This window comes from Pseudorasbora parva, chromosome 16, assembly GCF_024679245.1.
Source record: "Pseudorasbora parva isolate DD20220531a chromosome 16, ASM2467924v1, whole genome shotgun sequence".
Taxonomy (NCBI): Eukaryota; Metazoa; Chordata; class Actinopteri; order Cypriniformes; family Gobionidae; genus Pseudorasbora; species Pseudorasbora parva.
The window spans coordinates 40299318-40317264 of NC_090187.1; the positions used below are offsets into that span (position 1 = coordinate 40299318).

The 17947-nt window shown below is 37.6% G+C and overlaps 1 protein-coding gene across 1 annotated transcript in view; it reads left to right on the forward strand.

The window, feature by feature from the left end:
* The window catches only part of luzp2 (leucine zipper protein 2), a 147434-nt gene that overhangs the window by 120464 nt on the left and 9023 nt on the right, over nt 1–17947 (forward strand). Inside the window, exons 6-9 of the mRNA XM_067419021.1 lie at nt 1319–1381; nt 3490–3552; nt 10845–10919; nt 11168–11335. Of these exons, the coding sequence (XP_067275122.1) occupies nt 1319–1381; nt 3490–3552; nt 10845–10919; nt 11168–11335 (369 nt within the window). The remainder of the gene's footprint in view (nt 1–1318; nt 1382–3489; nt 3553–10844; nt 10920–11167; nt 11336–17947) is intronic.

A 17947-nucleotide genomic window follows, 5' to 3' on the forward strand; every position in this document is an offset into this window, starting at 1 on the left:
TCCGAAGTTTTAGAGAACGATTCATAAAACACATTATCATTCTGATACATCGAAATGTAGAACTTAATCTTCCTCCTCTTTTACTGAATCAATTTCCGGTTCAAACATATATGGCTGAACTAAATCAATATTTCCACTTGCCATTGTGCAGCGTTTACTACAGTAAAGCTGAGCGACTGGATAAGGTAGTCCTAGCTGGTGTGAACGAGTGAAGGCGGGGCTAATTTACATATTCATGCTTACATTTATTCTAAATGAAGCAAGGGTGGAGTTACATTAAAGCTATTTTAAGGCATGAAGAGATTACTTTCACAGGAAATGTTCATTTTTTAATCAAAGATGAGTTTGAAGGTATAAAATAATTCACTGCAGGGGGATTTTAATTACCCTAACGAAAATGAGTAGTGAATTGATGTTAATGTATGACATGAAATTCATTATAAATGTTATGTATAAAGAAAATTAATTCCAGAACTGTCGCAACCTAACTGTCAATTTGTGTTAATGACTGAAAAGATTTTGTTAACATGATCTCTCTGTTTACGCTGAATGCAGAGTACACAAATATAAAGGCTATTGCACTGTTGTCTTAATTTTTCAGTGTGCACTGATATTATGCACTAAAATAATTAAAGGTAATTGTACTTCTGTTGTCACTAACTGTAATTGCATGGTTGCTGGTGGGTTTCCACTGAAAAACAACACCATAATAAATAACACATCAGCATCACAATTTTGGAGATAAGCCTGTAGAAAGTCAGAAACCACTTTTTGTTGAGCACAAATATCAGAAAAAAGTCCTGTGAAATCCTGGTAGGTCTGAATCTGGGTGACATTGCCAGTGAAAGCCTTTATATTTGCATCTGAGAGCAACACAGAGACAAAGGAAGTGAGAAATTGAAGCAGAGAGAGAGAGAAAGATAGTGAGAGAAAAAACAAAAGCAAAAGGACACGAACAGAGAGAAAAACAGAGGAGGAGGTGGAGAAAAGCACTAGATTAAACTCAGCACCACCATCATCTCTGTATTGATTCTTAATCTACCATCATCTATTTCCATAAAGACATCCACTGCAGGTTATTACAGAAATGAGGCATATACTCCTGGGTCACCTTGAGCTTCAATAAGCTTGTGAGGGAACTGTCAAAATGAACTCTAAGGAAACAGTTGAGGCATTGCCTTTGTCTGCAGGGACAGGGTACCATTAAATTGAGTGTATTTACCTAGATAAAACAAGACGTCGGGGTTTGTTTCATGCTTGAAGTTACAAAGCCATCTGTACAGTATATCTCTGTTTATTGCCTTTTCCTGCCTTGCAGAATAAAAGCTTGAAGAACAAACTTCTGTCCGGGAACAAGCTCTGTGACATACATGCAGAAGAGGTATGTAGCGCTGGACTGTTGCACACAAACACAGTGGGAAATATTGCAGCGTTTATTATCCACAAGCTCCAGGCCAATATGTAATATTGCTCACAGGTCAAAAGTGGCACGCCTATTTGCACCTGTTCACATGACACCCTGAGATTTTTTAGCTTGATTTTTAATGCAAGCTCCAAAAATATAGAATTATTTATTTTAGTATAGGCATAACATTGTGACCTGATATTATGTTGGGTCCTCCGCAAAAACAGCCCTGACCCATCGAGGCATGGACTCCTCTAGACCCCTGAAGATGTTCTGTGGTATCTGGCACCAAGATGTTAGCAGCAGATCCTTTAAATCCTGTAAGCTGCGAAGTGGAGCCTCAAAGGATTGGGCTTGTATGCTCAGCACATCCCACAGATGCTCGATTGGATTGAGATTTTGGAATTTGGAGGCTAAGTCAACACCTCCAAACTCGTTGTGCCCCTCAAACCATTCCTAAACCATTTTTGCTTTGTGGCAGGGCATTGTGGCCACAGCCAGCAGGGAATACCGTTTCCATGAAAGGGTGTTACATGGTCTGCCACAATGCTTAGGTAGGTGGTGCGTGTCAAAGTAACATCCACATGGATGGCAGGACCCAAGATAATCCCAGCAGAACATTGCCCAAAGCCTCACACTGCCTCCGCTAGCTTGCCTTCTTCCCATTGTGCATCCTGGGGCCATGTGTTCCCAACCAGCCACGAGATGTAAAAAAAAAAACGTGATTCATCAGACCAGGCCACCTTCTTCCATTGCTCTATGGTCCAGTTCTGATGCTCACTGTTGGCACTGTCAGCGGTGGACAGGGGTCTGCATGGGCACCCTGACTGGTCTGCAGCTATGCAGCCCCATACACAACAAACTGGCTATCACCAGACCAAGCACAATTTAAGATTGAATATTGTTCTTGGGAGTCTTCTCTGTATTTTCTACTGCACAAGAAGCATGATTAACGAGAATAATTCAAATGACTTTGTACGCAATTGGATAGTCCTTCATCCAATCAGACCACACGGGCAACGACCCATCGCTTCTCTATCCGTCATCATGTTAAATCCGCCGATAGTGAGCCAAGTGGATAAGCCAGTCTGTGATTGGTTCCCACAAAAGTGTAACAGAAGCAGGATAAATGAATGTACAGGTTTCCAGACTGAGTTGCCAGGCGAAATCAAATCGCCGGCAGATCAGGCTGGGTTTACCCAAGTCTATATTCTGACACCTTTCTGTCAGAACCAGCATTAACTTCTTGAGCGATGATTTTTCTGTCACTTTTGAACATTTAATGCATCTTTGCAGAATAAAATGATTGATTTCTTTTTAAAATAACTTGCAGACTGCAAACTTTTAATGTAATACACACACACACACACACACACACACACACACACACACACACACACACACACACACACACACACACACACACACACACACACACACACACACACACACACACACACAGTTTCCAGCTTGGTGCTAGATTTAAATGCAACCGGCTTGATATGACAAACTCAACCTTCTAGTTATTCCAAGCAAAGGAAATTGGTTGGCAAGGTAAACAACTAAACGCAAGTGTTATTTTGCTTCTCTAAGGGGAAAAGAGTAATGAAATGTCATTAGTTTTGTGGAGGTGTTGTACACTTCAGTTACTAAGAGATTACTGAAGACACTGAGGCTATAGAGAAAGGGGTGTGTGTGTGAGTGTGCACGCGTGTGTGTGCGTGCGTGTGTGTGTGTGTGTGCATGTGCGTTCCTGTTAATGTTTACAATCGTGGCAGCAATCCACAGGCAGCAAGCCCAGACAATGCCATACCATGCAGTACGTGTTATTGTGCGGGTGTGTATGCCTGAGTGTTGATGTGTTAATGTGTTTGCATCATCGAGTGGTCCCTGCAGTCCACTGAAGGGAAGAGTTTTATATTTTCTTGCTCCTTGATGGTCTCTCCTTTGAATTGGAGCCTTGCCCAGCAAGCATTCACAAAGGAACACTTCGGCACGGCCACAAAAAGCCCGCTACACAATCTAAAACCAATTTTACTATTTGAATAAGCTAATGCACATTCTCTCTTATCTTCTTTTCGCAGTCCAAAAAAATCCAAGCCCAACTGAAAGAGCTGAGGTATGGCAAAAAGGATTTAATTTTTAAGGTAAGAACCAAACAAAGAGGATGTCATTACTGTACCCTTGCATGATGCGCAGGGGCCTTAGTGTAAAAAGATGATTTTACCTGAGCAGGTCTGAAGCTCAAAGCTATTGTGTGTTGTCTTGTAACTGTAACCATTGACAAGGTATTTGGGATTTAGTTTACAATGTCAGGCAGGACACGTCACCAGATGCTTTAGTTTATTTGTGCTGAGAAAAGCCCATGTGATGTTGTGATGGGGGAAAAAAGATGTTTGAGGAGCTGTCCGCCCCTTTCACATTGAAGTTCCGGTGTTGCGGAATTTGGTTCATTCACACTGCCAATGATTTTGATGTTCACACACATCGCGAAAAGATCCTGTCGAGACACGTGGCATCAGGATGTGACATGTAATCTTACAGATCTGCGATTTCGTCTTAAATCATAAACTGGCACATTGCACCGTTCCACTAAGCTGTTTTGCGGGACTGATCACGGCCATAAAAAAAGGCAAATTTTTAACTTTTGCAGTACAATCGACTTGGATGTTTAAGTTATTTCAACTTAAATTATGTTAAACTGACTTTTAAAAAATGAGTTACATCTTGTATAACTAATAAAAACAAGTTTAACATTTCTTAACTTATTTTGATGAGTTAAAACAATGTAAAAGCATATGTTGTCATAACTTATTGAACATTTAATTTTTTACAGTGTAGGTCCCCATCCTAGGGATCAATCCTGCATTGTGTTTGCGTTCACACAGAAGGCACTTTAGCAATTCTATAGCAATTTTCTGGGGTCAAAGCTCTGTGTGAAAGGAGCTTTAGATGAATTGAAAGGCCGAAATAACATTTATTTGAAATAGAAATCTTTTGGAAAATGATTATGCCTTTATAATCATTAATTTGTATAAAAAAAGTATTAATTTGTTTTATAAAAGAGAGAAAAATCATATGGACCCAAAACTTTTTACCTGTAGTGTATGTATTTTATACCAAAGGAAAAAGAGAAATAAAGTCAAATACAATTGCTATTAATTCAAAAGCTTCCAAAAATGGTTCGAAAGCCAAAAACCTCTAATTCCAAATGAGGTCTTTAAACTCTTTTAAACTTTTGAGATGCTTTTGAAAGCAATGTGAATGTCACTGTCAAAAAAATCCTGCATTTTTGGCCAAAATAAAGCAGATTAGGGTTAATATGTGCACACTAGTTAAATGGTTTGACCTTTTCATGTGAGATGAGAGTGAAGATTCATGTAAAAAACAGTGACCTTTCCTGCCATGTAGGTTGACCTTTCCTCTCTTATTTGCAGTGTTAGATGGGAAAATGTCAGCTGATATTTCCAGCACATTGCCCTTTGGTACCATCACACAAACACTGGGTTTTCACCCGAAGTGGATCACTTTAAACCCTTTGCTTTTTAATCGGCGAGACAGTCTGACGCATGTTTTAAAGAAAGAATATTATCAATTTTGCTGGTCAAGGTGCCTGCGAAACTTTTTCAAAAAGCAATATCCAATCTGTGCTTACTTTCTTCTAATGTGCTTTTTATCTGCGCTGTACATCTATTTCTGCATCTCCCGTTTGAAATCAATAAAAGAAGATTATCCTTCCTCCTTTTATATCCATGATTAAAGAAGTTCTTTTCAGAGTTTATATCTGGAGTTGCCTTTTAAGTACGAGTCGGTTTGAAGTGGCATTGTTCGGTAATGGGAAGCAAAGGTAGAATATTCAGAGGCTCGGGAAAGCACAGCAAGGCTCGAGAAGGACAATGAGCAAGATTGCTTTGTCAAAGTTTTCCCCCCAGATCTAGCCAGCATTAAATGGATTTTTTTTCATATTCAAAGCGCCGCCATTTATCACGATCACTTTTTGTTGTGAAGTACCTGAATTATGCACATCTACTGTATGTGTCAAATTATTCATAGGAACAGACTGTTACATATTGTGTGACATTACTGTTTGTTCAAAATGTATTAGCTTTTGCTTGGTACATTTTGTGTCCTTTATCACCTGTTTTCCCATCAGTTCTCTTCTGTTCCTGTAGCTAAACACCTTTCTTGTTAAAGATTTGGCTTTGGTGCTCCATCTCTTCGGTGGCTCTTCTCTTTTGTGCTTGAAAGATGTCTGTGAAAATAATTACACATAGATTAAAGATTAAATTGTGATGGCAATGACATAATAGGCTCATTATAACACACAATCGGAATGATTGCGAATTGTTCTTTGTTTTAATTATATTTTGAATCTGGTTTTTTTTTGTTGATAAATCGGCAGCTGCTTAACTAGCAATTAAGGATATTTCACAATCTACTGTGATTATGGTAATATTAGACTGATTGAAAACAAATCCCATTACAGAATATCCTACAATGCTATACATTTGTAACTCGTATAACAATGAACATTCATTTAGAGCAGCGTTTCTCAACCGGTGGGTCGCAAGTTCATGGCGTGTCAAATAAATGGCAACATCAACAAAAAAAAAATATTTCTAAATGATTTTCTAATGCCAGACTTTTATTAAAGAGGGACAGTACCCAGGTGTCCGCGGGGTTTTAAAAAGTATTAAAAAGTGATAAATAAAAATTGTCAAATTTAAGGCCATTAAAAGTGTTAAATGTGGTCTCATAGGTATTATTTTTTTCCAAATTAGGTATTATTTTTTCAGACTATCAGGTGTCCTATTCTGATTGAAATTCTATCTGCGTTCGCGTTAGTCGTTTAAATATGGACTTTAGCGTATCTGGGCACATAATCAAAGATCTTTCGTCTCCGTCTCAACGTATGTTTGATGCTGACGTCATATTCAGTGGTCGTTCGGCATCATCTCAGAACACTGCGCCCTCAACAGAAGTGGCTGGCTTACGGTTTATTTTATCCTCATAAGAGCAATCTTAAATGATTTATATAAAGTCTAAAATGAACAAAAAGAGTTGTGAGAGAATGAGGCGCGATCCATAGACAGTATATAAACAGTGAGATCCGTGTGTCTGTCTGCTCTTAAAGGGACAGCAGCCAATAAAGCTTCCTGTCTGTAAAGATAAAGAACAAAGGGAACAGAGAAAATGACTCGCTGCGCTTGACTAAATAACTTTTGTAGCTTTAATAAGGATTAACTCTTTAATTTATAGTTAATGCAGTGCAGACTACATATAACTTTGATAACTTTATTAAATTTCTGTATATTTCCTAACTGTTCAGACAGGAAGGGCAGGATTAAACATGACATTTATTATGGGTTTATGTTAGCATTGTTTTAAGTTTACTTAAATTAAAAACTGTTATATTTTTTAAGCCTAATAATGAATGTAAAAAAACAAAATCAGTAGCTGAATTAATATCAGTAATACTGGCCTTCATTCATAAAAAGATGCCATTTAAACAAGTATTTAAAATATACTGTTGTTTCAAAATATATGTTGTTTCTACATTAATTTGATTAACTGTGAAATTATTATATTAAAAAATATATTAAAAACGTACAAAAACATTTTTTTATTGCGATTAATCACAGAAAAAATGTGTGATTAATCTAGTTAAAGTTTTTAATCGATTGACAGCACTAGTTTTTAGTATTTTGTTAAATTTAACAACTTATTACAGTTATAGAAATGTAATATTTGGCTCAGGTTTTGTTGTTGGAAAAAAAACACTAAATCATTAATTGCTGAATTACCAATTATTAATTGAAATCAAATGTGTATGCAGTAATGCTTCTCCTTAACCAGCCTTTGTGAATGTTGAGATCTATTTTACTGTGTCTGAATGATAACTTATAACAGATTTCCTCCTGGTGTCGATTCTAAATCTATTCTTTTTTATTTGTTATATATGTCAAAATCTGTGTAAATAATAGAAAGGTTGCTGATTAACACTTGCAATTCAGTGTCGTGATGGTTTTAAAAATATTCTGAAGGTAGTAAAAAAGGTATTAAAAAGTAGTAAATTTAACTTAAGGATTGCAGTATATACCCTGAGTACTTATGTGTGCATCAACGGTTTTTGGGAAAAAAAATTGCTTTTTTTTTTTAAGAAATCACAGCTAAATGACTGTAGGAAAATGTGGGTCTCATGGCCAAACCAGTTGAGAACCACTGATATAGAAATGCATTTGAAATCTAATACGAAATGAAATATGAAAGATTTGTTTGATTTGTCCTGCCAGCTGCATTGATCTTTTTTCACTTCTAAATTACTTATGTTTGCTGTGTAATAACTGTGTGTGTGTTTGTGTGAACATGCTTAACCGCTGAGTCACTGAGAAAAACATCTTAGAGCAATTTTTCTTTAGACTGATGTCTTCCATTGATTTAGTTTCTTGCTCAAAACTAAAGGCTTGAGTAGTTTCTAAAGGTTTCACCTCGCTCCAAAAAGCTATTCACAAACAAATGTCTTTTTAGCACAAAACTTTTGCATTCAAACTTGTGAAAATGCAAAATCATAGCCTGTTCATGTTGAATTTTAGATGACTTGCTCATATCTAAACCCATTCTGTAAAGAGTGAATACCGAATTGTTCTCTTATATGTAAGCTTGTTACTTTACATTACCCAGATACAAGTGCTTATCATCCCAAATGGGCAATCTCTTTTACCTATTTAGATGTCAAAGAGTCTGTTTTTGACTACACACACATCACAGCCATTGAGCAATATTTATGAAACTAAACTAATGACACACTGAAGGCTGGTCCTTATGTACTTCTGCCTGAATAAAGAGCATCATGCTCAATTATATAAAGATTAGAGTTCACTGAAGCAAAAGTATTATATTTCGAGATAAATATAGAAAGTGAACTTAAAAAAAAGAGTTCCCAATGAGATTTTATATTTAGATCTGCTAGAGATAAAGCTGGCTAAAAAGGAGGGGGTTCTTTGGTTATTTTGTTAATTTTTGACACTTTCAATGAACAAAGTCTCTGAACACATTAGCATTATCACATTAACATTTAACCCTCTGGTGCTCTTTTTTTAACATACCTCATCGGAAAGGTATGAAACCGAAAGGTTTTGGCACTTTATATGAACACATGATCAACACACAAACGGGATTTAAATTAAAAAATAAATAAATAATAATGGACATGATTCGAAAAATTTTAATCGTCCTGAAAAATAAAAATCATAAGGTTCACAGTAAAAAAAAAAAAAAAAAAAAACACACACACACACATTTGAAATGATTGGTAAACTAGTTTCATCTAATGGAAACGTTTGGTACTGTGTCCAAACAAAATCTTACTAAAAGCTAATTTCTTGAGATATCAACCACACACTTCGAACACATCTTGTGTTGTGTATGGCTTTGATTTTTCTCACAGTTTTAGAGTAAATGTTAAGAAAATATTTCATGTAAAAAATAAAATAATTTGTTCTTTTCTTTACTTCAGCAACAATTTACCAAGTGTCATTTTTAAAAAGAAACATAAGTCGGTGCTATAGAAAGCCATTTTGACTTTTATTTATTCCCAGGATATGAATTCTTAATGTAAACAATTACATTTTCTTTTAGTAAAAATTATAATTCTTTATATTAATGACCTCATCACTCGTATATAATTAGTGAAAAAAAACAGGGCTGTATTTTAATGATCTAAGTGCACGGTCTAAAGCGCATGGCTCATGTCCAAATCCATTTTTTTAACGAAAATGTGTTCAAATACATTTAAATACATTGTGTGTATTGCCACGATTGGTTAAATAAGTAGCCAATTTTATTTGTCATTACTACAAATAGGTAATTCTGATACATGCAATGACTATCCTTTAGGATATATATTTACATTTACATTTACATTTACATTTATGCATTTGGCAGACGCTTTTATCCAAAGCGACTTACATTGCATTCAAGGTACACATTTTACATTTAGTCAATTCTTGCTTTCCCTAGGAATCGAACCCATGACCTTGGCGTTGCTAGCGCCATGCTCTACTGTTTGAGCTATAGTAAAGCTATAGGAATATATAGGCATTTTGATATGTATGTACACACAATAATAATCCTTTACATTGTAATACTTTTATTTTTTATATTTGGCATGTTTGTGTACTGATGCGCATCCCTGTGTGTGTAATAAGCAGAGTGTACATGCGTTGTGGACCCGCCTATAGGTGCATATTTCTAACACGCCCTTTAAATAACACACAAAAATACTGCGCTATATTGACTTTAGACCAGGTTTTTGTTGGTCAATGGTGCAGTCGTTTTCAGTTCCTCAAAATAGCAGCGTGTCAACAATGCTCCTGAACACACTTCTGTACACACACCCATGGGCGAACAAATGGGTGTTACTGCATCTGATATTTCACAACAAGCAGGATGTAAAAATGATTTACATCCTAGCAAAAAAAAACAAAAAAACAGTTGCGTCGTACCTGACGGCGCATTGCACCAGGCGTATAATAGAAATTTAAGAATTATAGCTTTTACTAATTGAAATTAAATTTTTGATATCAAGAATTCATATCCTGCGAATAAATAACAGTCAAAACAGCTTGACTTACTGTGACGGTTTAAATTGGTTATTTCATTTTTACGTCTGTGCTCAAAAAGTGAATGGATGGATTATGACTACCATAAAAGTACCATAAAATCCCCTAAAAAATAAAAATAAAATATTAAATAAAAATATTTTCAAACAATAATATAGTACATTAATTTAATTGAAGAATAAAATAAAAGAAAAAAGGTACTTTTTGACCGCCACATGAGCACCAGAGGGTTAATAATGTTACTGATGTTCTTCTTCCACTGAAGCTCAGGTTGCTCTTCGATCCTTTGCAAATCATCCTGCAATTTTATTTTAAATGATTCTCTTAAACTACGCTGATAATATAATTTGTAATTAAAAAATGTGTTGAATTAAAAATGTATTATACTGCAAAACATTACCAGGTTAAACTTAGAAATGAAATTTCTCCTGCTGCCTTAAAAAACAACAACTTAAAGATAACCTTTGTTTCAACTCACAAATAGTCGAGACAATGGATTACTAAATGGATTTAAACTTATAAACTTGAATTAAAAATCCCAAACTTGTCACATCAATTGGGTTAAAAAAATTAATTCAAATTCTTTACATTTACATTTACATTTATGCCTTTGGCAGATGCTTTTATCCAAAGCGACTTACATTGCATTCAAGGTACACATTTCACATTATTGTCAGTTCTTTAATGGGTCTATGATTTTTTCCAGTGCATTTTTGCTAGATTTTTGGAACCCCATTTTAAATACAAATAGACCATTTAAACTAAGACTTATGTGAGTTTGATACGATGATAAGAGGATCGATGTATCTTCTGTGCAGGGTCAGCAACTGATGGACTTGGAGAACAAACTCAAAGTAGCCAAAGACGAACTGGAGAAGGCAGCGCTGGATAAGGTGAGATATCCGCCGATCCGCTTCATCATTCCAGTTCAGCTTTAATGTTTTCCCCTTCTGCTATCTTCTAAAATGTAAACTTTGAGAATGATTTCTATTATCTTTTTAGGCCAGGGATTTTGCAATTCCGGCAGAGAGCGTGTAGCAAATGAACGGATAAATGGTTTGAGGACAAAAGGATAAGATGACAGCGTGATAAACATTTGCCCATTAATCTCATGTGTGTTGTCTCACTTAATTTGTTGCAGGAGTCACAGCTGAAAGCCCTGAAGGACACCGTACATATCTGCTTCTCGTCTGTCCTACACAGCCAGACAGGAAGTTTACACAGATATCCAGCCACGCCCACCAACCTGTTGAGGTACTCGGCCCTGGCCAACAACTCGAGAGTCACCTTTCAGCAGCCGCATGCAAAGGTACTGCCTCCAAACCGCTCTGTGATGAGATTTTAAACGTCCATCAGAGGTCGTGTGACTGAGACACGCTTTTTATTTTGGTTTATTCATGTCACAGTCATTTCATCAAATATTAAAGGGATAGTTAATTAAATCATCCTTTATTCAGCAGGACTTTCTTTTCATCTGCACAACACAAATGGGCATACAGACAGTCTCCATTCACACAGATATAGGTGAAAACAACAAAATGATACTATTATATCTGAAACTAAATGGACTCACCCGATTCGTTCAGCAAAATCAACAAATGGTCAAATCATATAATCAACTTATTGTTTATTGAACTGTTTTAAAAAATGATCACATTTTGCAATCGTGCTGATATTTGAGAAAATGACACTCTTGCTCATATTGCGATTATGTAACTATATCATGTTATAAACACAGACTACAAGAACTCATACGAAGGCAATTCCTATCTTGAATGAATGAATGGGCACTGAAGCTATTGACCTTCATAAGTAACATAAGCATGGCATAAAGGTATGCGTACAATATGCTATATTCAAAAATCTTCTGAATCCATATGAAAGCTTTGTGTGAATAAAAGACAAGAGATATAAAAGAGATAATAAAATATATATTCTTGAACCCGGGTCTGCCGGCATGACAGTTGGATGCTCTAACAAGGAGACTAAAGGCTGCAGACCACTATGATCAGAGGAGTGAGGTTTACCCGCACAACGACTTACTTTTGTTCTGCAGAAAGCCTGCCTTAAGATGCATTTACAAAAAATGTATTTGATGCTGTCTTTAAATATCGCTCCCTTCAGCAAATGCCTTTATGGACCTTTTTTGGGGTATTCTATTCCTTCAACAGTTGTATTGTCACCTCATAAGCATAGTGTGACTGTAAAGTGAAGAAAAGAGGATTGTTGCTCTGAGGCAACACTGCAATCTTGGGGTTGAATGTCATAATTCACAGAATACATACTGTCATCCAAACTGTTAAGTAACATGTTCAGATACAGTACGACTGAGTACAGAAACATTAACAGTGCTTGATTTATTTAGCAGACAGTGTGGGAGAATCTGCGTCTATTTTTTCCCCTAGATGACGCAAAAGCACTCAGCCTCAGTGAGAAGTGTTGCTGAGAATCTCAATGCTTATATGCGCTACCCAGAGGACAAAGCAGTGCTTTTTGATTACGCTCCAATACTCTTGTCCATAAGCGAGAGGTCTCCACAGAACCATATTAGAGAACATCAAAAGACCTCATAAAACAAGGCTTTAACCTTCCGCTTTTTTCTCCAAGTGAAATTTATGAAGGGAAATGTTAGGTACTGAACATGGTATTCAAAATGTATTAAGCACTCATGAAGACATAAAAGGGAAAAAAGGATGCAGCATCTTCTCATACAGTCATATATTTGTTTAATATCCTTTGTCTGAATTTTTCTTTATCTGAAGTGTCTCACTGCGGGCTCTACAGTGAGACTTTCAATTGGAAACTGGATACAAATTCCAATCCTGAAAGTCAAGATTTGTTCTTTTAAGATTAAAATTATCTGTCCAAGGTTTTCTCTCAAGTACAAATCTCATTCTTCCACTCAAATTAAGTGGATGAGCAGAAGACATTTAGTCCTCCTTACAGTGTCCCATTCAGCATTTCATTACAGTCTCTATTCATCAACTGTTGGGAACGTAATGAGCCTTAATCCATTCCAAACAGCCGTGCAAAACCTATACTGTCAGCCAGCGCACACTAGTCCCTGCTGCTGAAAGATTCATCAGTGTGAGATTTTAACAAACAGCCAGTTTTAAATGATAGTCGCTTCATGTTTAAAAGCCGTTGATAGATTGCATGAGCTGTAGCTTGTTAAATTGCACGCAGCATTTATGTGTTTGTGCTATTTGCCTGTTAGCAAAAACTGTGTATTTGAAGATTATTTACATCAAAAGATCATTATGCAAATATTAATGCTAATGAATTTTAGAAATGTATCATTTATATAGTTCCACAAGCAACACGGAGAAACATTGTTGAAAGTGGACCGGACAGAGCAGTAGGGGGCGTGTCCACTCATGATGGGAGAGGAGAGTAAGCCAATCAGCAGTAGGGGGCGTGTCCACTCATGATGGAAGAGGAGAGTAAGCCAATCAGGAGTAGGGGACGTGTCCCCTCATGATGGAAGAGAAGAGTAAGCCAATCAGCAGTAGGGGGCGTTTCCACTCATGATGGAAGAGGAGAGTAAGCCAATCAGCAGTAGGGGGCGTTTCCACTCATGATGGAAGAGGAGAGTAAGCCAATCAGCAGTAGGGGACGTGTCCACTCTTGATGGAAGAGGAGAGTAAGCCAATCAGCAGTAGGGGACGTGTCCACTCATGATGGGAGAGGAGAGCAAGCCAATCAGCAGTAGGGGACGTGTCCACTCATGATGGAAGAGGAGAGTAAGCCAATCAGCAGTAGGGGGCGTTTCCACTCATGATGGAAGACGAGAGTAAGCCAATCAGCAGTAGGGGATGTGTCCACTCATGATGGGAGAGAAGAGTAAGCCAATCAGCAGTAGGGGGCGTTTCCACTCATGATGGAAGAGGAGAGTAAGCCAATCAGCAGTAGGGGACGTGTCCACTCATGATGGAAGACGAGAGTAAGCCAATCAGCAGTAGGGGGCGTTTCCACTCATGATGGAAGACGAGAGTAAGCCAATCAGCAGTAGGGGACGTGTCCACTCATGATGGAAGACGAGAGTAAGCCAATCAGCAGTAGGGGACGTGTCCACTCATGATGGAAGAGGAGAGTAAGCCAATCAGCAGTAGGGGGCGTTTCCACTCATGATGGAAGACGAGAGTAAGCCAATCAGCAGTAGGGGACGTGTCCACTCATGATGGAAGACGAGAGTAAGCCAATCAGCAGTAGGGGGCGTTTCCACTCATGATGGAAGACGAGAGTAAGCCAATCAGCAGTAGGGGACGTGTCCACTCATGATGGGAGAGGAGAGTAAGCCAATCAGCAGTAGGGGGCGTTTCCACTCATGATGGGAGAGGAGAGTAAGCCAATCAGCAGTAGGAGGCGTGTCCACTCATGATGGGGAAGAGTGAGCGAGCCAATCAGCAGTAGGGGGCATGTCCACTCGTGATGGGGAAGAGAGAGTGAACCAATCAGCAGTAAGGGGGTGTGTCCACTCGTGATGGGGAAGAGAGAGTGAGCCAATCAGCAGTAAGGGGGCTTGTCCACTCATGATGGGGAGGAGAGAGTGAGCCAATCAGCAGTAGGGGGCGTGTCCAGAGAGTGAGCAAGAGGAAAATTTGAAGAAAGACTGTAGAAAAGGCTGAGAGACATTACAAAAGAGAAAAGGTCAGAGGAATGTCACTGGTATGATCAGGTGAGAGCTTTAGGAGCCGCGTTAATATTAGAAAAGCTTTCTGGCACTGGAGTTGTTGTTGTGCTGTTGTTGTAATGTTAGCTGTTTGTCTGGAGCTGCTGGTGACTAACAACCAACTCTTGCTTTTATATACTCATATGCTGTATGTTCATTTTTTCTTCTTCCTTTTTGCTTTGCTTCAGCTATGATAAAGAGACATCCAACTCTTGCTTTTCTATACTCTTGTGTATTGTACAGTGCATCCAGAAAGTATTCACAGCACTTTGATTTTTCCACATTTTATGTTAGAGCCTTATTCCAAAAATTATTCAATTCATTATTTGTTAGTATGTTGACTTTTTTCTTCTTGTTCCTTTTTACTTTGCTTCAGTATGGGAAGCCAAACAATCCAAAAGTGGGATGAGTCAGCGGGCTGTTACAGAGCTCGCGCCGCGCGGACATGTCATCTGCGCGGTTCAATAGACCGAGCCGCGCGGCCGACTCGTCAGCGCAGCGCGGACGTGTTTACTAGCGCTACCCAATGGGCAGCGCGGCGCGAACCATAAATGCACTCAAATATAGGCTACAATAAAGAAACCCCTCATTCCTTACAAACATTGGTTCTCTGCTGAAGTTTAATTGTTTTTCCCTACAGTAGATAAATGAAATCGGGGATGAAATGCATTTTCTTTTGTTTATTATCTTGAAAAGTCAAGTCAGTGTTGTGTCGATACTGAACTGCACGCTATATGGAAATATCTGTAAAGCAAACGTTAATGATTTTCAATATCATATTCCTCTTGAGAAAGCGCCAACCTCCTGGTAATTATATCAGAGTTTATATGTTCAGGTAATTCATCTTATTAGCCTATTGTATGAAGTTTTGCATTCAGCTATTATTTGTAGACTAAATTACATTTTTTATTTGCTTCCGACGCCCATGACTGTAATACTTAAGCTTTTTATATCTGAATTCCATAATGATAGATAGATAGATAGATAGATAGATAGATAGATAGATAGATAGATAGATAGATAGATAGATAGATAGATAGATAGATAGATAGATAGATAGATAGATAGATAGATAGATAGATAGATAGATAGATAGATAGATAGATAGATAGATAGATAGATAGATAAGGCTATATAATATCATAATATTGATAACAAAGTCATTGAAGTTTCTGCTTCAAATGAACTTGTATCGGTTTAAATTGTTCATTACAGCGCTGGTGAGGATTAGTTCCATAGACCGTGAAAAAAACGGATTAATTCGCGCCGCGCTGCCCATTGGGTAGCGCTAGTAAACACGTCCGCGCTGCGCTGACGAGTCGGCCGCACGGCTCGGTCTATTGAACCGCGCAGATGACATGTCCGCGCGGCGCGAACTCTGTAACAGCCCGCTGACTCATCCCACTTTTGGATTGTTTGGCTTCCCATACTTCAGCTATGATAAAGAGACATCCAATTTTGCATTGTGTGTTCGTGCATTTTGGGGGTAGAGCAATGAAGGGAGGGGTGCGTTTATCTGGGCTGCTTCTCAGAAACTGCTTACTGCACCTTTAACTAAATGCATTCACATAAGGTTCATCATTAGATCATGCTAACTAATGTATAAAGTAAAATGGAATCTAATTATAAAGTGTTCCACAATCTCTTTTCCTGAACAAAACCTGTCCCGGATCAGGTTAGTCATGCAGCATTTTTTACCACGGTTTGGTAAAGAAATGATCTGCCTTCAGAGCCAGAGTTTGTTCAAACTAATCTGAAACGTAATTGTGAAGCCACTTAACCTGCCTCTCGACAGAGACCTCAGATTGCTGATGTATTTATGTGCATGTATGGCATACTAAATGTTATCTGGAAATTTCTTAAAGGTAAAGTGCCTGGCAAATATATTTCAGCATGTCTCTTGTGCAGTAATTACATCATCTTCAAATACAGTATTTAATAAGTCATAGTACAAGTAAATACCAAATAATGTTTAAATGCATTACATTTCCAGAATAGCCAAGAGGTCAAACTTTTTTTTAAATCTCTCCATCTCATAACAACAGAGAGTGCGATGATGGTAGAAATCATGGAAATGGATCATGTTAACTCATGTTGATTCATTATGTACAGTAAAACACAGTTAATTAACTGACAATATGAACAAACTGAGAGCCGAAATATTTATACCGCTTCTTTCCCTGCAGGTATTTCTACCAAACATCCGCTAATTAGCTCATCTTAAACCAAGGAGGCCAAGCCGATTAATTAAAGCAGGTGTTTTGAACAAGTAATTCAGACACGAAACCCTCATTTTAATAACTCTATACGGCAGTCGCCCGACGGCGTCTTGTCTTGATGCTGTTGGTCTTCTCATGAGAGTTGTTTTGGTTGGAAATATAGCACAACATATCTGATGTAAAAACAAGACCTCTGAGGGCTTGATACAAGATTCATGGATATATCCTGAAGGGAAATGTGCAAACTCATTGAAGTCTGTTGAAGTCTTCATAATCAACATCTACTGTGTACCTGTGCAAAAGATGGTAATTTGACACGTTTTGCTTTAAAATCTGGACATTTTAGAACATAACGAGAATCTGGTCGATACCAGATGACCATGTTCAAAACTGGCTTAGCAAAAAAAAAAAAAAAAAAAGCTGGGCCTCGACGGATATCATGCTGATTTGCAATGGGGAAGCAATAAGTGTGTCATATTCCATTTCATTCACTCTGAGGAGCAGAGAGTCCCTAAGCTGATTATTGTTATATCATTACTCCTCCAGAGAGACGCTTCAGAGACTGTATGAAGTTTGTTACTGTAGTAGTATTTATCTCATCTGTCTTTGCTCAGTAAATGAGTGATAGGATGTGTGAAAAGCTTTTCTAGAAGCCTCTCTCCGCTCAGAGCTTTTATTTCTTTAATTTACGCTAATTACACACATTGAATTACCTAGAGACGAGATTTCGGCACACATACGCTAATCAGAGACGCATTTATCTGATGGGTTTGAGTGTCTGAGGATCAATAATGCAAATATTTGATCACATGATGATTTTTCTATAGTTTATTGCTATTATTACAGACAAAACAGGCACAAAAGAAATAAAGAAATGTAACCCCCCCCCCCCCCATAAAAAAAAAAGAAAATTTCGAAAGAAGTGTCTAATGCTCACAAGGCTGTATTTCTTTAAACTAGTAAAACTAGTAATATTGTGACAAATAATTGTTCAATGCATATTCAGCAGCGTTACATTATTCCTTTTTTT